General features: G+C 32.2%; 1 protein-coding gene across 5 annotated transcripts in view; it reads right to left on the bottom strand.

Moving 5' to 3' along the window:
• Positions 1 to 752: 752 nt before the first annotated feature.
• Positions 753 to 17,809, bottom strand: part of LOC132733523 (multiple C2 and transmembrane domain-containing protein 1-like) — a 129,547-nt gene continuing 112,490 nt past the window's right edge. For 4 of the 5 annotated variants that reach the window (XM_060720180.1, XM_060720182.1, XM_060720181.1 and 1 more), the window contains 11 exons: positions 12,988 to 13,129; positions 12,511 to 12,613; positions 11,694 to 11,795; positions 10,865 to 10,939; positions 8,610 to 8,729; positions 8,008 to 8,133; positions 7,126 to 7,176; positions 6,056 to 6,162; positions 4,085 to 4,194; positions 3,045 to 3,142; positions 755 to 1,994 (listed from right to left, as the gene is read on the bottom strand). In XM_060720180.1, the coding sequence (XP_060576163.1) occupies positions 1,932 to 1,994; positions 3,045 to 3,142; positions 4,085 to 4,194; positions 6,056 to 6,162; positions 7,126 to 7,176; positions 8,008 to 8,133; positions 8,610 to 8,729; positions 10,865 to 10,939; positions 11,694 to 11,795; positions 12,511 to 12,613; positions 12,988 to 13,129 (1,097 nt within the window). In that variant the 3' untranslated portion in view covers positions 755 to 1,931. Of the gene's footprint in view, positions 1,995 to 3,044; positions 3,143 to 4,084; positions 4,195 to 6,055; positions 6,163 to 7,125; positions 7,177 to 8,007; positions 8,134 to 8,609; positions 8,730 to 10,864; positions 10,940 to 11,693; positions 11,796 to 12,510; positions 12,614 to 12,987; positions 13,130 to 17,809 lie in introns of all 5 variants that reach the window. The other variant, XM_060720179.1, reaches the window with a different exon arrangement.

Below are 17,809 nucleotides of genomic sequence, written 5' to 3'. Positions count from 1 at the left end.
ATAGTTAAAAACAATGACACCCTCGGGCAGGGCCAGTTTTGACCCCCTGGGCTTTTATTTGAACAAACTTTGTAGATATTTACTTAAAGATGTTTCATGCTTAATATCTAAACTCTAGTTATTTGGGTTTTTTCAAAGAAGATTTTTTAAGTTTTGCTATGTATATAAGGAAAATCAATGACCCCCGGGGCGGGGCCAGTTTTGACCCCAGGGCTTTTATTTGAACATACTTGGTAGACACCCATTAGAACATGTCTCATGCTAAATATCTTAGCTCTAGCTCTTTGGGTTCTTTAAAAGAAGATTTTATAAGTTTTTCCCTATATGCATATAAGGAAAAATTTCAATGACCCCCTGGGCGGGGCCAATTTTGACCCCAGGGCTTTTATTTGAACAAACTTGGTAGACATTCACTAGAAGATGTTTCATGCCAAATATCTTAGCTCTAGCTCTTTGGGTTCTTTTAAAAGAAGATTTTTAAGTTTTTACTTTATGCATATAGGGAAAATCAATGACCCCCTGGGGCGGGGCCAATTTGGACCCCAGGGCTTTTATTTGAACAAACTTGGTAGACATTCACTAGAAGATGTTTCATGCCAAATATCTAAGCTCTAGCTCTTACAGTTCTTTAAAAGAAAGATTTTTAAGTTTTTACTATATGCATATAGGGAAAATCAATGACCCCCTGGGGCGGGGCCAATTTTGACCCCAGGGCTTTTCTTTGAACAAACTGTAGACATTTACTAGAAGATGTTTTATGCCAAAATATCTAAGCTCTAGCTCTTACGGTTCTTTAAAAGAAGATTTTTTAAGTTTTTACTATATGCATATAGGGAAAATCAATGACCCCCCGGGGCGGGGCCAATTTTGACCCCAGGGCTTTTATTTGAACAAACTTGGTAGACACTCATTAGAAGATGTTTCATGCCAAATATCTAAGCTCTAGCTCTTAGGGTTGTTTAAAAGAAGATATTTAAAGATTTTTCTTTCGGTTGCCATGGCAACCAGAGTTCTGCATGGAATTAAATTCTTTGAACAATTTTTAAAGGTGACCACCAAAGGAACATTCCTGTGAAGTTTGGATGAAATTGGCTCAGTGGTTTATGAGGAGATGTCATTTAAAGCAAAAGTTTACGGACGGACGACGGACGGACGGACGCCGGACGAAAAGCGATCACAAAAGCTCACCCTGTCACTTTGTGACAGGTGAGCTAAAAAGAGAAAAAATTCTGTAAATGTATTGGCTAGTGTTTGGTTATCAATTACTTACTTTAATTCTCTCAATTCAATCAATGAAATATATAATTTTGAAAAGTATGCTAAACTTTTTGCATAAAAGATCATGTTTCCAAATTTTGCAACACATATAATATCAAAAACAACTATATAAAAAATCCAACAAACATGCAAAATGAACATTATAATTTATAGAGTAATCAGATTACTTTGATATATAAATAATAAATAAAAGAACATTATGTTTGACCTGCATAATTTTTATATATTTTGAAACTTTTGTAAAGGCAACAACACTGAAGATGAATCTCATTCTGAAATGTAAACAAAACAATCTCTACAACATATAAACTCCCAGCTAACTATAGAAATAATCCCTTATATTTGTTATTTCAGGAATTGTCCTTTTTACTCTTACTTTCATACCAGCCTTAAATGTAATATACATTTCTATTGGTCAATTTTGAATCCAAAATAAAATCTTAACCAATCGTTAGCATGATAACATCTCATGAGTTAAAACTTGTCTCCATTTTCATTCTTAGGCTTCCATTACTCTGGCACATTTCTAAACTGTAATGAAATGATATTCTAATATACATATATATATATTTATTTACATAATAAGTTAAAATATGTTGAGATAAAAATGGAATGGATTTCAGCGGAGAAGAAGGTTTAATATATGATGTCAACTATCTGGTTTTCTTTCGGGATGGCACTGTGTTTATGTCTGGTCTCAATTCTCTATATTGCACCTGAAATGTAAAAAAAAACAACCAAAATCAATTTAGTATTGACTTACTAAATATTCCGGCATGATTTCCAAAAATTGTTATGGATGGTGTAATTATTTACTGGAATTAAAATGTATAATTTCTGCAGAATCATAGCAACCTAGATTGGCTCAAAATGTGAGTGTACATTGTACTGTAAATATATTGTTTTTTTTATTTATGTATATACATGTACGTTTAGTTTTGAGTAAGTGCTACATAAATGTCAATGGTGCATTATGCATGCTACAAGACTTTTTTTAAAAATTTTAATGAATAATAATCTGTCCTTCATAAATAAATGCAAATTAAACTACAATAGGATCAATACCAAGGTTACATGCATCAAGTTTTTTTTTGGGTTTTTTTGCCTGGGTTTTAGTTTTAAGGTCACCAGATCTGGTGCTCTTGTATGCATAATTTCTGGCATAAGAAATATGAATCAACAACTTCCAAAAAGCTGACACCAACTTTGATAAACGAAATAATCCCTCCCGAGATTTGCACCCACAGTGAAGAGGTAGTTGAGACTTTCAGTCAGTAATATTAAATAATATAAACCACTTGGTCAGAGAGTCTGAGACCCATTTCCCTGCATCAATCAATGGTGAGATATATATCTTGTTCTAAAAGTTTAATGAGTAAATTAAAGAGTGCCTTAAATGATTCCAAAATAAATGTCTTCAAATATAATTAACAGCTTTGACAACTTCCAAGAAGCGAAGTGGCCATAAGGCAAGAGTTAAGGTGATTTTTGCCATTTAAATCAGTGATTACAGGTTCAAGCAATACTGGCCATACAACCATGCGTCCTGACATAACACTGTACTGGTAAACCAAAGGCAAATTCAATTTAAAATAAACAGATTTAATCTAAGCTAACTGAAATTGTCAATATTAAAACAGAGTACAAAAATCAATTTCAAAAACCTGCTGTATTTGAAAACTGCATTTAGTAGTAACGATAAAAGACCAAAGGCAAGCAGAATTATTGGAAATCAATTAAATAATAATGAAACTGTAATTACATACCAATTCTTTATCTGATGGAACCCGAGATAGGAAATCAAGGACTTCATTGTTTGGAATTGCATTTGGTGCTCGTAATTTCTTTGTAAATTTATTGATGCCTGAAAACAAAAAGCAATAATAATCATTGTTAAATGAAAACTTTGTGAAATATTTAGTTTGAATGGTAAGGCAATGTTTTAAAAAACTTTTCAATATCATCTTTCAAAAAAATTGATAATATCTCTAAGCAAGTTTTCTTATTATACAGGTTGATTTCCTTGGACATTAGTGGAAAAAGGAGTGTGAAGCTTAGCCCTTTGTAGTAAAGTTTAGAGATAAGCAATTACAAAAATTACATTTTGATCGAAAAAAAATTAAATAATTAGTATGGATGGGAAATTGATGATGGTAAATGCACAAACAATTATTCTACTTAAAATCTAAACATTAAAGAACAAATTTAAATAGAACTAGTTATAAAATATGGTTCATTTATTTCTATTTCTTTTAAAAGGAATGATAGGAATTTCTGTTAAAATAGCTAAAAGTCTAAGTTCCTTACTTTTGACCTTTACCTTTTTAGGTGCAATTCTTGCTATATACATTACATTCTTACATCTTATGAAATAATATAAGAGATCTATATGAAGAATGTATTCAGAAAACAAGTTTAAGAAGCTGTCCAGTTTGCACAATAGGTAGAGCACTGGATTGTGACACGGGCCATCTGGGTTCGATTCCTGGACGAAGCAGGTCACTTTTTGTTGTGATTGATTATGAAATTCTTTCTACTGTCATTCTGCTGTACTTGTGCTTTAGAAAGTGCAGAAGTTATCAGTTCCTTGAGAAAGTGAAAGGAACTAGTACTGGTAAAATGCTTGACAACCTGCCCAGGAACCATACAGTGGCTGAAATTCAATGTGGATTAGTGCCATGATTTGGAGTGAAAACTACTTACACTACCACCAAAAAATTAAAGACTTTAATTTATGTATTCCAGTAATAATTAAAAGTAGAGTCAGAAGACATAACTGACTAAAGTACAGAAATTGAGTACTTACCCCACGCCAGAATGAGCCATCTTACTGGAATGTGGTATAAAATAATCACACCAAGACCTAACACTATCACAGCTAAAGTTGTCAGCCAGGGTACCGACCAAGTAAATGTGCTAAAAAACATATGGACAAAACATATCATATCTAACAAAGAAAGGGAGGTAATTTTGACATTTAAAACATTTAAAATTTAAGGTTTGTTTGTTCTGAAATCATTTTGAATAACAAACAATAGTATCAACAAGAGCTGTCAGTAGGACAGCAACGCTCGACTATTCTTAGTGCTTGATAGTTAAAAAATGCTTGATACAGTTACCTCCTCCTGTTTACAGGTTGGGGTCATGATGGTGAACAAGTGTGCAAAGTTTCAAAGCCATATGTCAATGGACTTTGAAAATATTTGAACTATTACAAAAACTTTAACGTAAATTCTAAGTCGAAAAAGGGGCATAATTCTGTCAAAATGCTTGAATGAGTTACCTCCTCCTGTTTACAGGTTGGGGTCATGATGTTGAACAAGTGTGCAAAGTTTCAAAGCCATATGTCAATGGACTTTGAAAATATTTGAACTATTACAAAAACTTTAACGTAAATTCTAAGTCGAAAAAGGGGCATAATTCTGTCAAAATGCTTGATAGAGTTACCTCCTCCTGTCTACAGGTTGGGGTCATGATGGTGAACAAGTTGTGCAAAGTTTCAAAGCCATATGTCAATGGACTTTGAAAATATTTGAACTATTACAAAAACTTTAACGTAAATTCTAAGTCGAAAAAGGGGCATAATTCTGTCAAAATGCTTGAATGAGTTACCTCCTCCTGTTTACAGGTTGGGGTCATGATGTTGAACCAAGTGTGCAAAGTTTCAAAAGCCATATGTCAATGGACTTTGAAAATATTTGAACTATTACAAAAACTTTATCGTAAATTCTAAATGTCGAAAAAGGGGCATAATTCTGTCAAAATGCTTGATAGAGTTACCTTCTCCTGTCTACAGGTTGGGGTCATGATGGTGAACAAGTGTGCAAAGTTTCAAAGCCATATGTCAATGGACTTTGAAAATATTTGAACTATTACAAAAACTTTAACGTAAATTCTAAGTTGAAAAAGGGGCATAATTCTGTCAAAATGCTTGATAGAGTTACCTCCTCCTGTCTACAGGTTGGGGTCATGATGGTGAACAAGTGTGCAAAGTTTCAAAGCCATATGTCAATGGACTTTGAAAATATTTGAACTATTACAAAAACTTTAACATAAGTGGTTACGCGGACGCCGACGCGGATGCTCGGGTGACTGCAATAGCTCTACTTATTCTTATCGAATAGTCGAGCTAAAAAGGTGAGGCAATATAGACCCAAATGCTTATTTGTTTAAGAAATTAAAAAAACATTTGGATTAGAGAAGAAATCCATTCATGAAATTTGATCGAAACTTGTTTTACCTTGTTTTAAATCCTAAAGATAATTAGTGGGAAGGAATTTTCACAACTTTAAAAAAAAAATATTTATGTTGCATTGTGAGCAATGTCTCAATATTGCTTGTTGTGTTCGGTTTTAAGTCACACCAACACAGTATATGAGGAAGACCATAGGTGCCTCTTTATGTCTGCAAGATAACTTCTTACCCTATAATCTATGTTACCTCTTACCAGGCTATTTGACATTAATGTCACTTCTTATTGTTGTTTTAGTTTTGTACATGTTGAATCTAGAGAGTCAACACAGATGCCTTTGTATTATTACTTCAAATACATGTATATAAAACCACTTTCACATTGCTGCTGTGACCACACTTTGTATGAAGACATAGGTCATAAATTATGGCAATTTATACTTAGTTATAAATATACTCATTCTTTCAAAATAATATACAAAATTATGACAATTCCTTGGACATGTGAACATTTACAAAAAAAAAGAACCCTCCCTATCTTTTGAAATACACATATCAACTAAAAAGTATCATATCAGAAATTTACTTTTTCACCCTTTCTCCAAGAGACGCCACAATATCTAGACCTTCCTGAACTTGGAGACAAATTTCCTGGGCTGCTTGTAATTTCTCCTTGAAACTTTTCTTTTCCTCCTACAAAACAGACATGTTATATAATCATAAATTTTCTCTTTACTTCTTTAACTTCATGGCATGCAGACTGATGATAAATCTTATAACATAAAGTCAGAATCAACTCTAGAGAATTAGGTAGAGAATTTGTTACCCAAACTTTTAACAAAAATGGTGAAAGAATGACTATCTCTGATAATAAGTTTCTATTAATAATCAAAGGGGCTATAAAAACATCATACAAAATTTGCAGAAATATAGACCAAGAAAGAAAGATTAAGAAATATATAGAATTATTCTTAAAATGAATGTACAGAAGAAAAGAGTTAAAGGCACATTTATCTTTAGAAATGAACACTTGACAATGTATTCTTTGACAGGGGTAAACATGAGTATTATGATGTTGTCATAATGGACTTAGACATGTTATATGCTTGTAAGAGCATGTTAGATTCTTATCACCTAATAAAGTAGTGTAGAATGTGAAAGTTTACTATATGTATAAAGGTAGTAACATGTAAACAATATTGCCATTAAGTTATCATTGGAAACTGCATCTGGCTACAAAGCTTAAAATGAATAGAATAATATTTTTTGGCTTAATTGGCCTTTAAAAGCATATGCATGCTTCTAAGTATAGGTCAAGGTCAAATTATTTCAAAAACATGGTGTGAATTGAATTATTCTGTAAAACAAACGGACAGCAAGTAAAAGGGATTAGATTTGTGCTAGTAAAGTAATCAACACTGTTACCCTTTCCCCATGGACAACAATACCACCTTGTCCACATAGACAAGCATGGCATATTGACCTAGATGCTATAGTTTTTGAAACTGATTTGTACACTGTTGGTAGTCATGTATACACAAAAGATGTAGTAGTTATTATCAGTAAAGTAAGATTTTTTTTCCTTATGACACAATATGCCAGAAAAATGAATTACAGTGGTAACTATGGTAACAATCACTATAAAGACAATAATACCTTCTCTCTGTCTTCCTCTTCATCAAAATCATCATCATCATCTTCATACTCCTGGAAACAACAACAAGTAAATATACTTAATTTTGTTAAACACAGCAATGTTAAAGCTGCATGCCTCCAGATGAGTTAAAATATTTCAAGAAAATCAAACTTGAGAAAAATGTATGATTTCAAAAAAAGTAAGAAGATTCAAGTTGTTTAAGTAATAATTAATATGTTATGTTTGATAAATAACTGACAGTTGCAGTTATTACCACCATATTTCTTCTGCGTGACTAATGCAGTAAGTACTATTTTTACAAATTTTGACATCTTTTTGATTAATATTTTATGTGAATTGTAAGTGCTGTTTGCAGTGTGTAAATTATTCTTTTGTTCACTTCACAATATTTGACTTCAATACATTTTAAAAATGTTCATGAAAATAAGCAATGAATCAGGAGGAATGTTGCTTTGAAATTATTCTATCATGGAACTGTTTCAGGGGTAAACAAATCTAAAGTGAACTTCCAAGGCATAGAAATAAGGAATTTCCTGGGCATAGAAAATGTTCAATATATTTCTGGGGCATAAAAGTAACAAAAATGTCTTTCATTGATTTAAAACCCACAATGCAATTTAAGCCATAAAAATCTATCATGTGTTTCCTGAGTAGTAAAAATCTATAATAAACAAATGGAATTCTAGAACAATAAAAATGTACACTATATTTCCAGGGCATAAAAAACTTCACAATGTTTCTGGGTCATAAAAGTCTATATTTTAGTTTTGGCTTTATATTTTGGACATATGTATCTGAAAAAGATACCTGAAAGAATATCACTCTCTAATGAAACAAACCTAATATGGAAATGGTAATTATGAAATGATAATAATACTCACAGTTTCCTCGGGATCTTTACTGTATGGTGAGACAATGGATGAGAGAAGTACATTTTTGAGCAACAAAATGAGTAATGTTAATGGAAGCATGTAAGGCTCGAAGTTCCAAACTAACACAAGAAACACCTGAAATCAAAAATAGAACATTCACTTTGAAACTTTTCATAGCACATTGCATTTATTTTCGATTTCACGTTAGTAAATTAATCTTAAATACATTGTACATAAAAAAAATCCCAATCATGTCTGGAGATCAAGGGAGATCAACCTTACTTAAATTTTACAATCATTTTTGTGCCAGTTACTTCCCTTGCAAGATTAAATAGACAAAAAACATCACAAATTTGTATCAACCATTATTTTAAAACATTTTCCCTTCATGATATCAAAAATAAACACATGGGTTTATATAAAATCTAATCAATTTATCTCCAAATGAAGCAGACGTTAAGTATATTTAACTCATTTCATAATTCTATTGTCCTCCTGATAAAAATCAGCCATTTTGGTTACTGGTATTCATTTACTAAAAATTATCTTAAAAGATGAATCAAACCAGTCAAATACAATAACAATTAACCTAAAGAAGAAAAACAACTCACAAGGAAAGCAGTTAGACTGCGAATAGGGGAGTCCCAATTGAAACAACTTTGAACAAACTTGCCTCCATCAATAAAAGTTGATATAATCTGTGAAACTCTGTCTATATTCTTCTTCATTATCTGAAATGAAATACCCTTCATTTATATCTCTCTCTCATCCTGACATTTACAAATAACATGGTGGTATTGATATCATAAATATTGATATCTTGAAAGCAGGAAAAAGCTATTTAATATACATATTCAGCCTAGGAATTGTAAGTGTCTGCTATATATGATCCAACATGCTAGGAAAGTGATGATTTTAAGGCCCCATTCCCTTCTGTAAAAAGTATATATCTGTCTAGCATCCCCTTCTAACAAATAAAGCATCCCTTCTATGTGTGAAAGTTTTTTGTTTGTTTGTTGTTTTTTTTTCAAACAAAAGTAAGAAATTAGGTAGAACTACCTATCATCTAATTGTAAGCAAGTTGCCTAGATGGCCCAGCCATCTGAAAGAATTCACCATGATAGAAATCTTAACAATTGATTTGTTCCCTGTGTGTGTGGGGGGGGGACTTTTTTTGTTGTTGTTTTATGCTGGTTTTGTGTTTGTTTGTTTTTCTTAAACATAGATTTTAATATAATTATATTATTGTCATAGATATCTGTGTGGTTCAGATCCACCTAATTTAACTGGCCTTCCTGGAGAACTAACCAGTAATTAAGAACTTTTCTGTAAGTGATCAACTACATGTATTAGTCTTCCTAATGAAATATTAGCATCCGTTTACACCACTCTATTACAGATACCGTTTAGACATTGGGAGATACAATGTTGTACAGAAACAAATTGTTTTAACTAAATATACCAAAAATTAAAATTTTGTTGGCTTACGACTATTTCTATGAATTGCTTTGATGGGAATTACTTATAACATGTAAACAATACAATGTCATATTTTAACACTGTTTTACTATATTTCTCAGTTTAATTCAGCTCTCTCTTTTTTCATTTCTTATCAAATTAAACTAATCATTTTGTCTATAAATTCCCAAAGTGACAACCATGCTCATAAACTGGCTTTGTTAAAACAATTTAAATAAAACGAAACATGGAGATGATGCCATTTATTTCACCTTCCAGAAATAAAATTGAAAATAACTCAAACGAGAGTGAAATTTTAGCAGCCACCATTCACAAGAGGGAAAGGAAACAATATAAAATAACTTGCAGAAGACATAAATCAGCAATTTCGTTATTCTCACGCAAGTGGTTGCAAAATGCTTGCAGTCTGATGCAGTTGTAATATAAAGAGGGAAGAAAAACATCCTGTAATGGAGTAACTTCACCGAACATGTCAGGATTGCAGACAAAGTGCAATTTATAAGCTTCAACTTTCTCTGTGAAGCAAACAGAATTAACCTGGCTAAACAGTTGCAGACAGACTAATCTCAACTGCAAACATTGCAAAGTATTACATTTTTTTTTTAACAACAGATGGCAATTTCATGGCATCTAGAAGGATAAGATAAACTGTCAATAAATATTTATGTGTAGCAATGACAATCTAAAAATATCTTTGTGTATTTTTAATTGCGTTGTAACCTCACACTGACAGAGTATACGTTATATGGCGTTGTTCCAGCTTTACTGATTGAAGAATACCTCTGGTGCCCTTCCGTGAATTATCTTTGTGTATAAATGACTCTCAATCAATATTTATGATTATATATGTGTATAGATGACTTTCAACGGAAATATATGTGTTTAAATGAGTGTCAATAATTATATGTATGAAAGCTAATAAATATATTTGCATTATAATGGCTGTTATTTAATATATATTTGTATAAATGAATGTTAACAAATATTTATATCTATACATAACCATCAAGAAATATATATGTGTATAAATAAATATGTGTATAACATATGAGTGACCTTCAATAAATAAAATGGTATATGTGCATAAATGACTGTGAATAAATATACATTGTATGTGTAGAAATATCATGAATTTCTTTCAAAAGGTATCTTAACCATACTGATATATTTATGACCACTTGCTTAATTTATATTTTGACTGATAGTTAACAAAGTTAGAATCAAACTACTTGAAAGTACAGATGGACGGCAATTTTGGATCATGAAAAAAACCCAATCATTAATATATCTTCAGTTCACACTCCAGCAAACATTTATAGGTCCTAATGAACTAAATTCAGTAAATTTAAGTTTCTTTATTCTTCAATCAGGCCTCTTGGTTACTTACTGAGATTTTAAATTTTGGCTCCGGTTGCATATATTTCTCCTCTTTTGGATTAACTGTCCTCACAGCAGCTTTAAACTGAAATAAAATATACATCATTATATATTATCAATTAATATAGTTTAATTTTCATACAATATGAACTGCATAAATCAATATCACTTAGAGGATAAGACAGTTATGGGTTATTTGATCACTTAACTTCTTTTGAACAACACAATTTCATTTTTCATCCCGACAACACCATTTTAACCAAAGCATTACAGGTTGCATTAAAAAACATCATATTGTCAAATTGTAAACAAAAGTCTAACCCCATAATGTCTATCCCTTATGATCAAACATACAGAAGGAAAACAACAGGTCAGTCAGTCAGTGGTGACTATATGTATCCCCTATGGGGAAGAATATTAACCCTTATCAAGCTAAATATCTTAAATGGACTTGTGCATCTTTTCAATCTGGACATGTTATATATAAACCATTCAACATTTATAGGGAAAATTTTAAAAATATGTACTGACTTCATTTAAAAGGAAAATTAAAAAAAATATGTACTGACTTAAAAGGAAACAGTGCAGACCCTGATCAGATGGCAAGGATGTGCCAGCTTTTGGGCATGTGTAGATTCATTTGCCACCAGTAGGCAGGCTATAAGTTAAAGATAACCACTGACACCACTCAGCCAAAGAATCCATTTCCTTACGCAAATTTCGGTTGCATTTGTAGTAATCAAGTTACGTGCCCACTCATGCATAACAATAATCTCTATACCAATAATCTTTATTTGATGTGACCAAGATAAAAAAAAACAACTTTTAATGTCACTTACATGATTATAAACAAAGTCTATCTCTATTAAAATGGCTCCTTTTGTTCGATGAATGAGTTTTTTGTCTTTTAAAGCATACCATCTTTTCTCTCCTGGTTTTATCTGAAATGAAAATGTTGCTTTTAACTAAATCAAAATATTCCCTGAATTTAAACATTATTGATTAGGATAAGAAAGCAATGGATTGAAATTTACACCGTCAGTGTGGCTAACTTACTTATTGCATGATTATAACCATGATACTAAGTTTATACATTTTTTTGGTTGGATTTAATGTCGCACCAACACATTAAAGGTCATATGGCAACTTTCCAGCTTTACTTGTGGAGGAAGACTTCAAAGACTTCAGGTTCCCACTCTGTGTGTTATTTCAGGCACAAATGGCACCAGATAGTGAGTAAAACCAATGATGTTGTGTAAGCTAGCCAGATACATGAAAGACTTCAAAGTTACTGATAGGTTTCCAACCCAATGAGGTGGGGGACAAGTAGTATGAAGTCAAAGACCTTAACCAATCAACCACGGTTGCCCAAAGTGTATATTACTTACTATGATATGTAACAGACATAGCAATCACACTGTTACAATACACATGTATCAGGTTTTAATCCCATTATAATCTTGAACACATCTGCTCAAAAATTTACCATTTCATGTTAAATACTGAATTCTGCTGAAGCCGGTATTAAAGGGTGTGGATGGTAGCTTGCACTTTCCAGTACCATCCATGAACAGACTCAATACATTTTCAATTTTGCACTTTAGAATGATCTTTAGCACTTTTGTTTCTTCTTTTTCTATTTTTTTTAATACTTACCCTGAGTAATGGTATTGCACACCTTCCCAGAAACTCCACCTTTTTGTCCCTATCTTCATCATAGACTGTCAGTTCTAACACAGAATGAATATCTTTTACATTACTGAAATAGATGTATATAAAATTCCTAAAATATGAATAATTTTATTGTATGAAATAAGAGCTGTCGAAGAAACAGCTATGAGAACTAGTGTTTATTGACCAGTCATGTGAGATTGAAAACTACAACATTAAATATCATATTGCTTACTAACCCTTCACCTGCTGAATTTGTGTAATGGATTTGCTCTGCTTTGAATTTGGAACAGTCCATTCAAACCTTGCAGAATTTCAAAATGAAAAGCAAAAAAACTTTTTCTTCCAACAGTACAGAGCTTGGTCAGACTTCACGGCTGTGCAGGCTGGCCTGGCTTTGTACTGGTGGCAAAGGCTAACCACTTAAGGTTCCAGCCGGTATAGGACTTACACTATACTTACAATGTGAAAAGTTTATTCCACTCTGGGTTGAGAGTTTTATATTCTGTATGAGTTTGAAGTCGAGTATTTACAAGTTCCAGTACACAGAAAGGATCACTTTTTCCACCAAGATCAGCTGCTAATAAATCTTGAGCTTTGAAAACTGAAAGAACAGAATGACAGTTTATCATCATTTCATGTTTCACTATAGTACAGACATATTTCTTCAAATGATATAATTTCACAAAAAGCCATATTTCAGGAAGCCTAAACCTATGATATGCACATTGTCTCTATCAAGTAGTTTCAATTTCCTTTCATCTGATCAACTAAGTTCAAAGGATTTACAGGGCAGACACAAATTTAAATTGCTGATGGACAGATGACTGGGGCATAATATTATACATTCAGAATATACCCATGTACATAAAAATGAAACAGCAATCATAATAGCTCAACCTTTTCTTCAAAATAGACAAGCTTAAAATCCGATTATGAGGAAATGATTACCCAGGAAATTCGGAGGTTTGGAGGATAAAAAATAAATAGTGAAAAATAGTTAGAATTGGGTGGTAGAGATACATAAATATATATCTGGCATTTCAGAGATACTCTGGTTGGGACATAAAAACAAAATATATTGATCATCAAAGCTATTAACGATTAAAGCAATAATATCTCAATTAATAGCCAAGAGTTTTTTGTTTCTGAGAATTGGCAGCAAATCATCATATCAGATATCAAAAAGCAATTAATATTTGGCGAGACAAGTGGGCTTTTTGGTGAAAGAGGAAATCATTTCCGTAAAACAGAAAATGACAATTTAGAATTTTATTCCATTTGCTTGGATGTAATCAAGCGACTGTAAAACTAATAATCAGGATATCTATATTCAGTTTTATCTTCTTTTTCATTCCTTTCCCCGACATTAAAATACTGCAAGGATTATAATAATTATCACATGTAATAAAACAGCTCTTAATGTTTTTAGAAAAGACACCAGTCTTCTCAAAAAACATTCTAGAACATAGTGTTCATGCGGAAAAGATACCAGTCTCCTCAAAAAACATTTTAGAAAATATTAAAAGAAACTCAGAACATATAATTACCAGTGATATCAACTAAAATTTACATGGAAATTTTGTAGGATTTCTTGAACAATAAAACTGGCATCAATGGCGTATGCAGCTTTACCAGGGACTGTACAGACATGCAAGTTAGCCTGCAAACTATACAGTTGGTAACATCTAACATATTCATCATTAACCCTTACCATGCTAAAATTAATGTCTTAAATGGACTTGTCCTTAAATTGACTTGTCCATCTTCTATTCTTTTGAAGTATTTATATATATAAACTTATATGTAGCTGTCAATGTAGGTTCAAAATCATATGAAATACACATTGTGCATTCTATGCAAAAGATTAATAGTGGCATGTTCTGATCTTCAACCCTGAATATAAACTAATAGAATGAGACAGATGTTAGGTATAAAATATATGAGCCGTGTCACGACAAAACCAACATAATGGGTTTGCAACCAGGATGAATCCAGACCAGCCTGCGCTTCCGCACAGTCTGATCAGGATCCATGCTGGTCGCTTACCAACTCTATTTCAAGTATAGAAACTGATAGCGAACAGCATGGATCCTGATCACACTGCGCGGCCGCGCAGTCTGATCTGGATCCATGCTGGTCGCACAGGCACTATGTTGGTTTTGTCGTGACACGGCTCATATACATTCACCACCTACTCTCCAAGTTGATTAAATTAAACTCTGTTGGCAATACAAGTTAATATCTCTGTAATTTAAAACTTTCTGTCATCCAGTTTCCAATGGAAAAACACGAAAAACTTGAAATAATCAAACTAAATTTCTTCTTTAAATGTGCCAATACCAAATAGAAAATTCCAGACACATTTCTAAGAGTAATAAATCACTTGTTCACTAAAGGCATGCAGGCAAGTGTTTGTATGATTAAATTTAATACATATTTTACCAAGATATGAACAAAAAATAACAGCAATTAATCAATCAGGGGGCACTGCCAATCAATAAATTTTAAAGTTTTCAATAGCTGCCTTGATTAAACTGTGTAGTAATTTATTTGATGGTTTCCTTACTTCCTTCATTTTAATAAATACCTTCTCAGACTAACTGCACAATTTTTCATGCATAAATCAAGCCTAATATACTTTTTAGAATGACTTTTAGCATTAAATCATTTGATAGAACACTAATACACTCTCACATGATTTGCTTCGCACAGTGGCATCTTTTAACATACTTAAATTAAAATACTTAATTTTTATAAAGGTCAAGCATTACGATTACCAACATAAGAATCTTAAATGAACTTGTCCACCAAAACCTGATTCATCATTTTTGAGGAATATTTCAAAATCAGTACTGACTGAACAGCTAATAACGTGGACACTGGTTAGCTGGCATGTACGTGCTGACTGATCTTTGTCTGCACTAACTGTATGGGTGGACTTTGTTGATGCCAGCACGGTAATTGTTAGTAAGTAATATATATAATAATTGTATAATAACTTATTTTTATAACACACACATATGATTGAGAAAACTGTTGTTATTTATTACACAACAACTTCACATTCAGTGTAACTGTGACCATGACTAAACGACTACAAAATCAAGATGGGTCACTTACTGGCTATAGGCAATATCCCTTAAGCATATACAAAACTTCTATAGAGGGCCACTATCAGGCAATTCCTGTGAAGTTTGGTAAAAATCTACCAAATAGTTAAAATGGAATTTTTTTTTAAAGATTTTTTGGATAAATATAAAAGACAACTGATAGAAGACAAACACACTTCCATCACAAAAAAATACAAAAACAAGGCAAACCTCTTAGGCACTAAATAGTGCTCAGGTGAACTAGTTATTGTACAAGCAAGCTGGTTTTCTATTGGTTGCTAAACATGTCATTATCAATGCTACCTTTTAGAGAGTTAATTCAATTAAAAGCAAAGAGAATTATTGCTTGACATTTAAGATAATCTAATTCTAAACTCATCAGAATACAGATCAAGTCTGCTTCCTACACGGAAACATTTGTTATCTAGTATCAATTTAGGGAACTAAATTACAAAGATTAAATCAAGAAAACATTGTGAATTCATTAATTATACATGTACTTGACTAAGCTAAATAACAGTGTTGGAGAGATTTATCATTTTATTGAATCAAACAAGAATTTTGCAAAAACGACTTTAAAAAAAAAATTTGCAATTATTTCATACATACATATAATGTCAAAATATTTCACTAAATAAAATAGGGGATGAAAATTACATTATATATAATGATTATAACAAAATTAATTTGAGATAATCATCATCATCATCATCATCACCATCATCATCATCACCATCATCATCATTATCATCATTCTCTCATCAGCAGCAACAACTACAGTAGCAGCAGGAGGAAAATATTATTACTTTGATAAAAAAAAAAAATAATAATAATAATAACAAACCATTTGTAATAATCACACAAGGCCATTGTTGTATTGTGTGATCAAAATGGTTAAATTAAAATGATAACAGAGACATTCAAATTTTCTTTAAACAGGATATTATTTTAAGAATAACAATCTTGGAAACAAAATTATTTTGTACTCCTTAAACTAAATGGATTTCTTGTGCATCAAGTCCATTTGAGCCATGCCATGACAAAACCAACATAGTGGGTTTGCGACCAGCATGGATCCAGACCAGCCTGCACATCCGCGCAGTCTGATCAGGATCCATGCTGTTCTCTATCAGTTTCTCTACTTGTAATAGTGTTTGTAAGCGAACTGTTGAGCATGGATCCTGATCAGACTGCGCAGGCTGGTCTGGATCCATGCTGGTCGCAAATGCATTATGTTGGTTTTGTCGTGATGCGGCTCATTTTATAAAATTTTTATTCAAATACTGTGTTTTTCTGTGTTATAATTTTCATACAAGTAATTTAATGACACAAACATCGAAGAAAAAAAAATGCAGTCTCCCACTTAACAAATATTTCTTTAGAAATTGCTTCCTATTTCCTTGATTACAATACTCGATCTTCCCTAAGGAGGGTAAATAAATTTGTATTCTTAATTTTCGTTTCAATTTTCAATAATTTTAAACCTCTAAAATTTGGAATGTTTTTGAGAATGGATATTTTATGATCTTATAAAAGCGTGCATCATGACAATGGATGAGCAGCGGGAATACAGAGTTGTCAGTGAAATTGAATTTAAAATGTTTTCTTTTTGTATTTTGAGAATTTGCCAAAACTGTAGAAGTCACTATTGACTGAAAATGTATATAATACAGATCATCCTCGGACATGCAGCCATCTCTAAACCATTAATGAAATACCCTTTTAACAGCAACACTACCATTTCTTCCAAAACTTAACCTTTCTAGAGCAATTAACACCTTTACTTGACCTAAAATCTGTACAGCAAATTCCATTTCAGTATGTGCTACCTCGGCAAAGAAAATGAACAGAAATTGCAAAAAATTGGAATTTTTCTAAGTCCAAAGGGCATAACTCTGTCAAAAATTGCTTGATCGAACCTCAAACAGAACTTGATTTATGATAAATCTATATTCAGTATGAGCAACCTCTGTGAAGAAAATGAACGGAAACTGCTGGTGGACAACAGACAGACCAACTGACCAAGAGCAGTAAAGCAATATGCTCTCCCTTCTTCGAAAGGAGTGCGTTAATATGTTTAAACTAAATATGAAACCTGGCCTCCATGCATTATAATGTTTCTGTTCTAGTATACAACTTCCCATTTTCTAGCCCAGTAATTGCTCAATTCT

The sequence above is a fragment of the Ruditapes philippinarum genome, unplaced genomic scaffold (genome assembly GCF_026571515.1).
Source record: "Ruditapes philippinarum isolate M1 unplaced genomic scaffold, ASM2657151v2 ctg1234_1_1_1_1, whole genome shotgun sequence".
NCBI classification, from domain to species: domain Eukaryota; kingdom Metazoa; phylum Mollusca; class Bivalvia; order Venerida; family Veneridae; genus Ruditapes; species Ruditapes philippinarum.
This window is presented reverse-complemented; position numbering and strand designations above follow the sequence as displayed.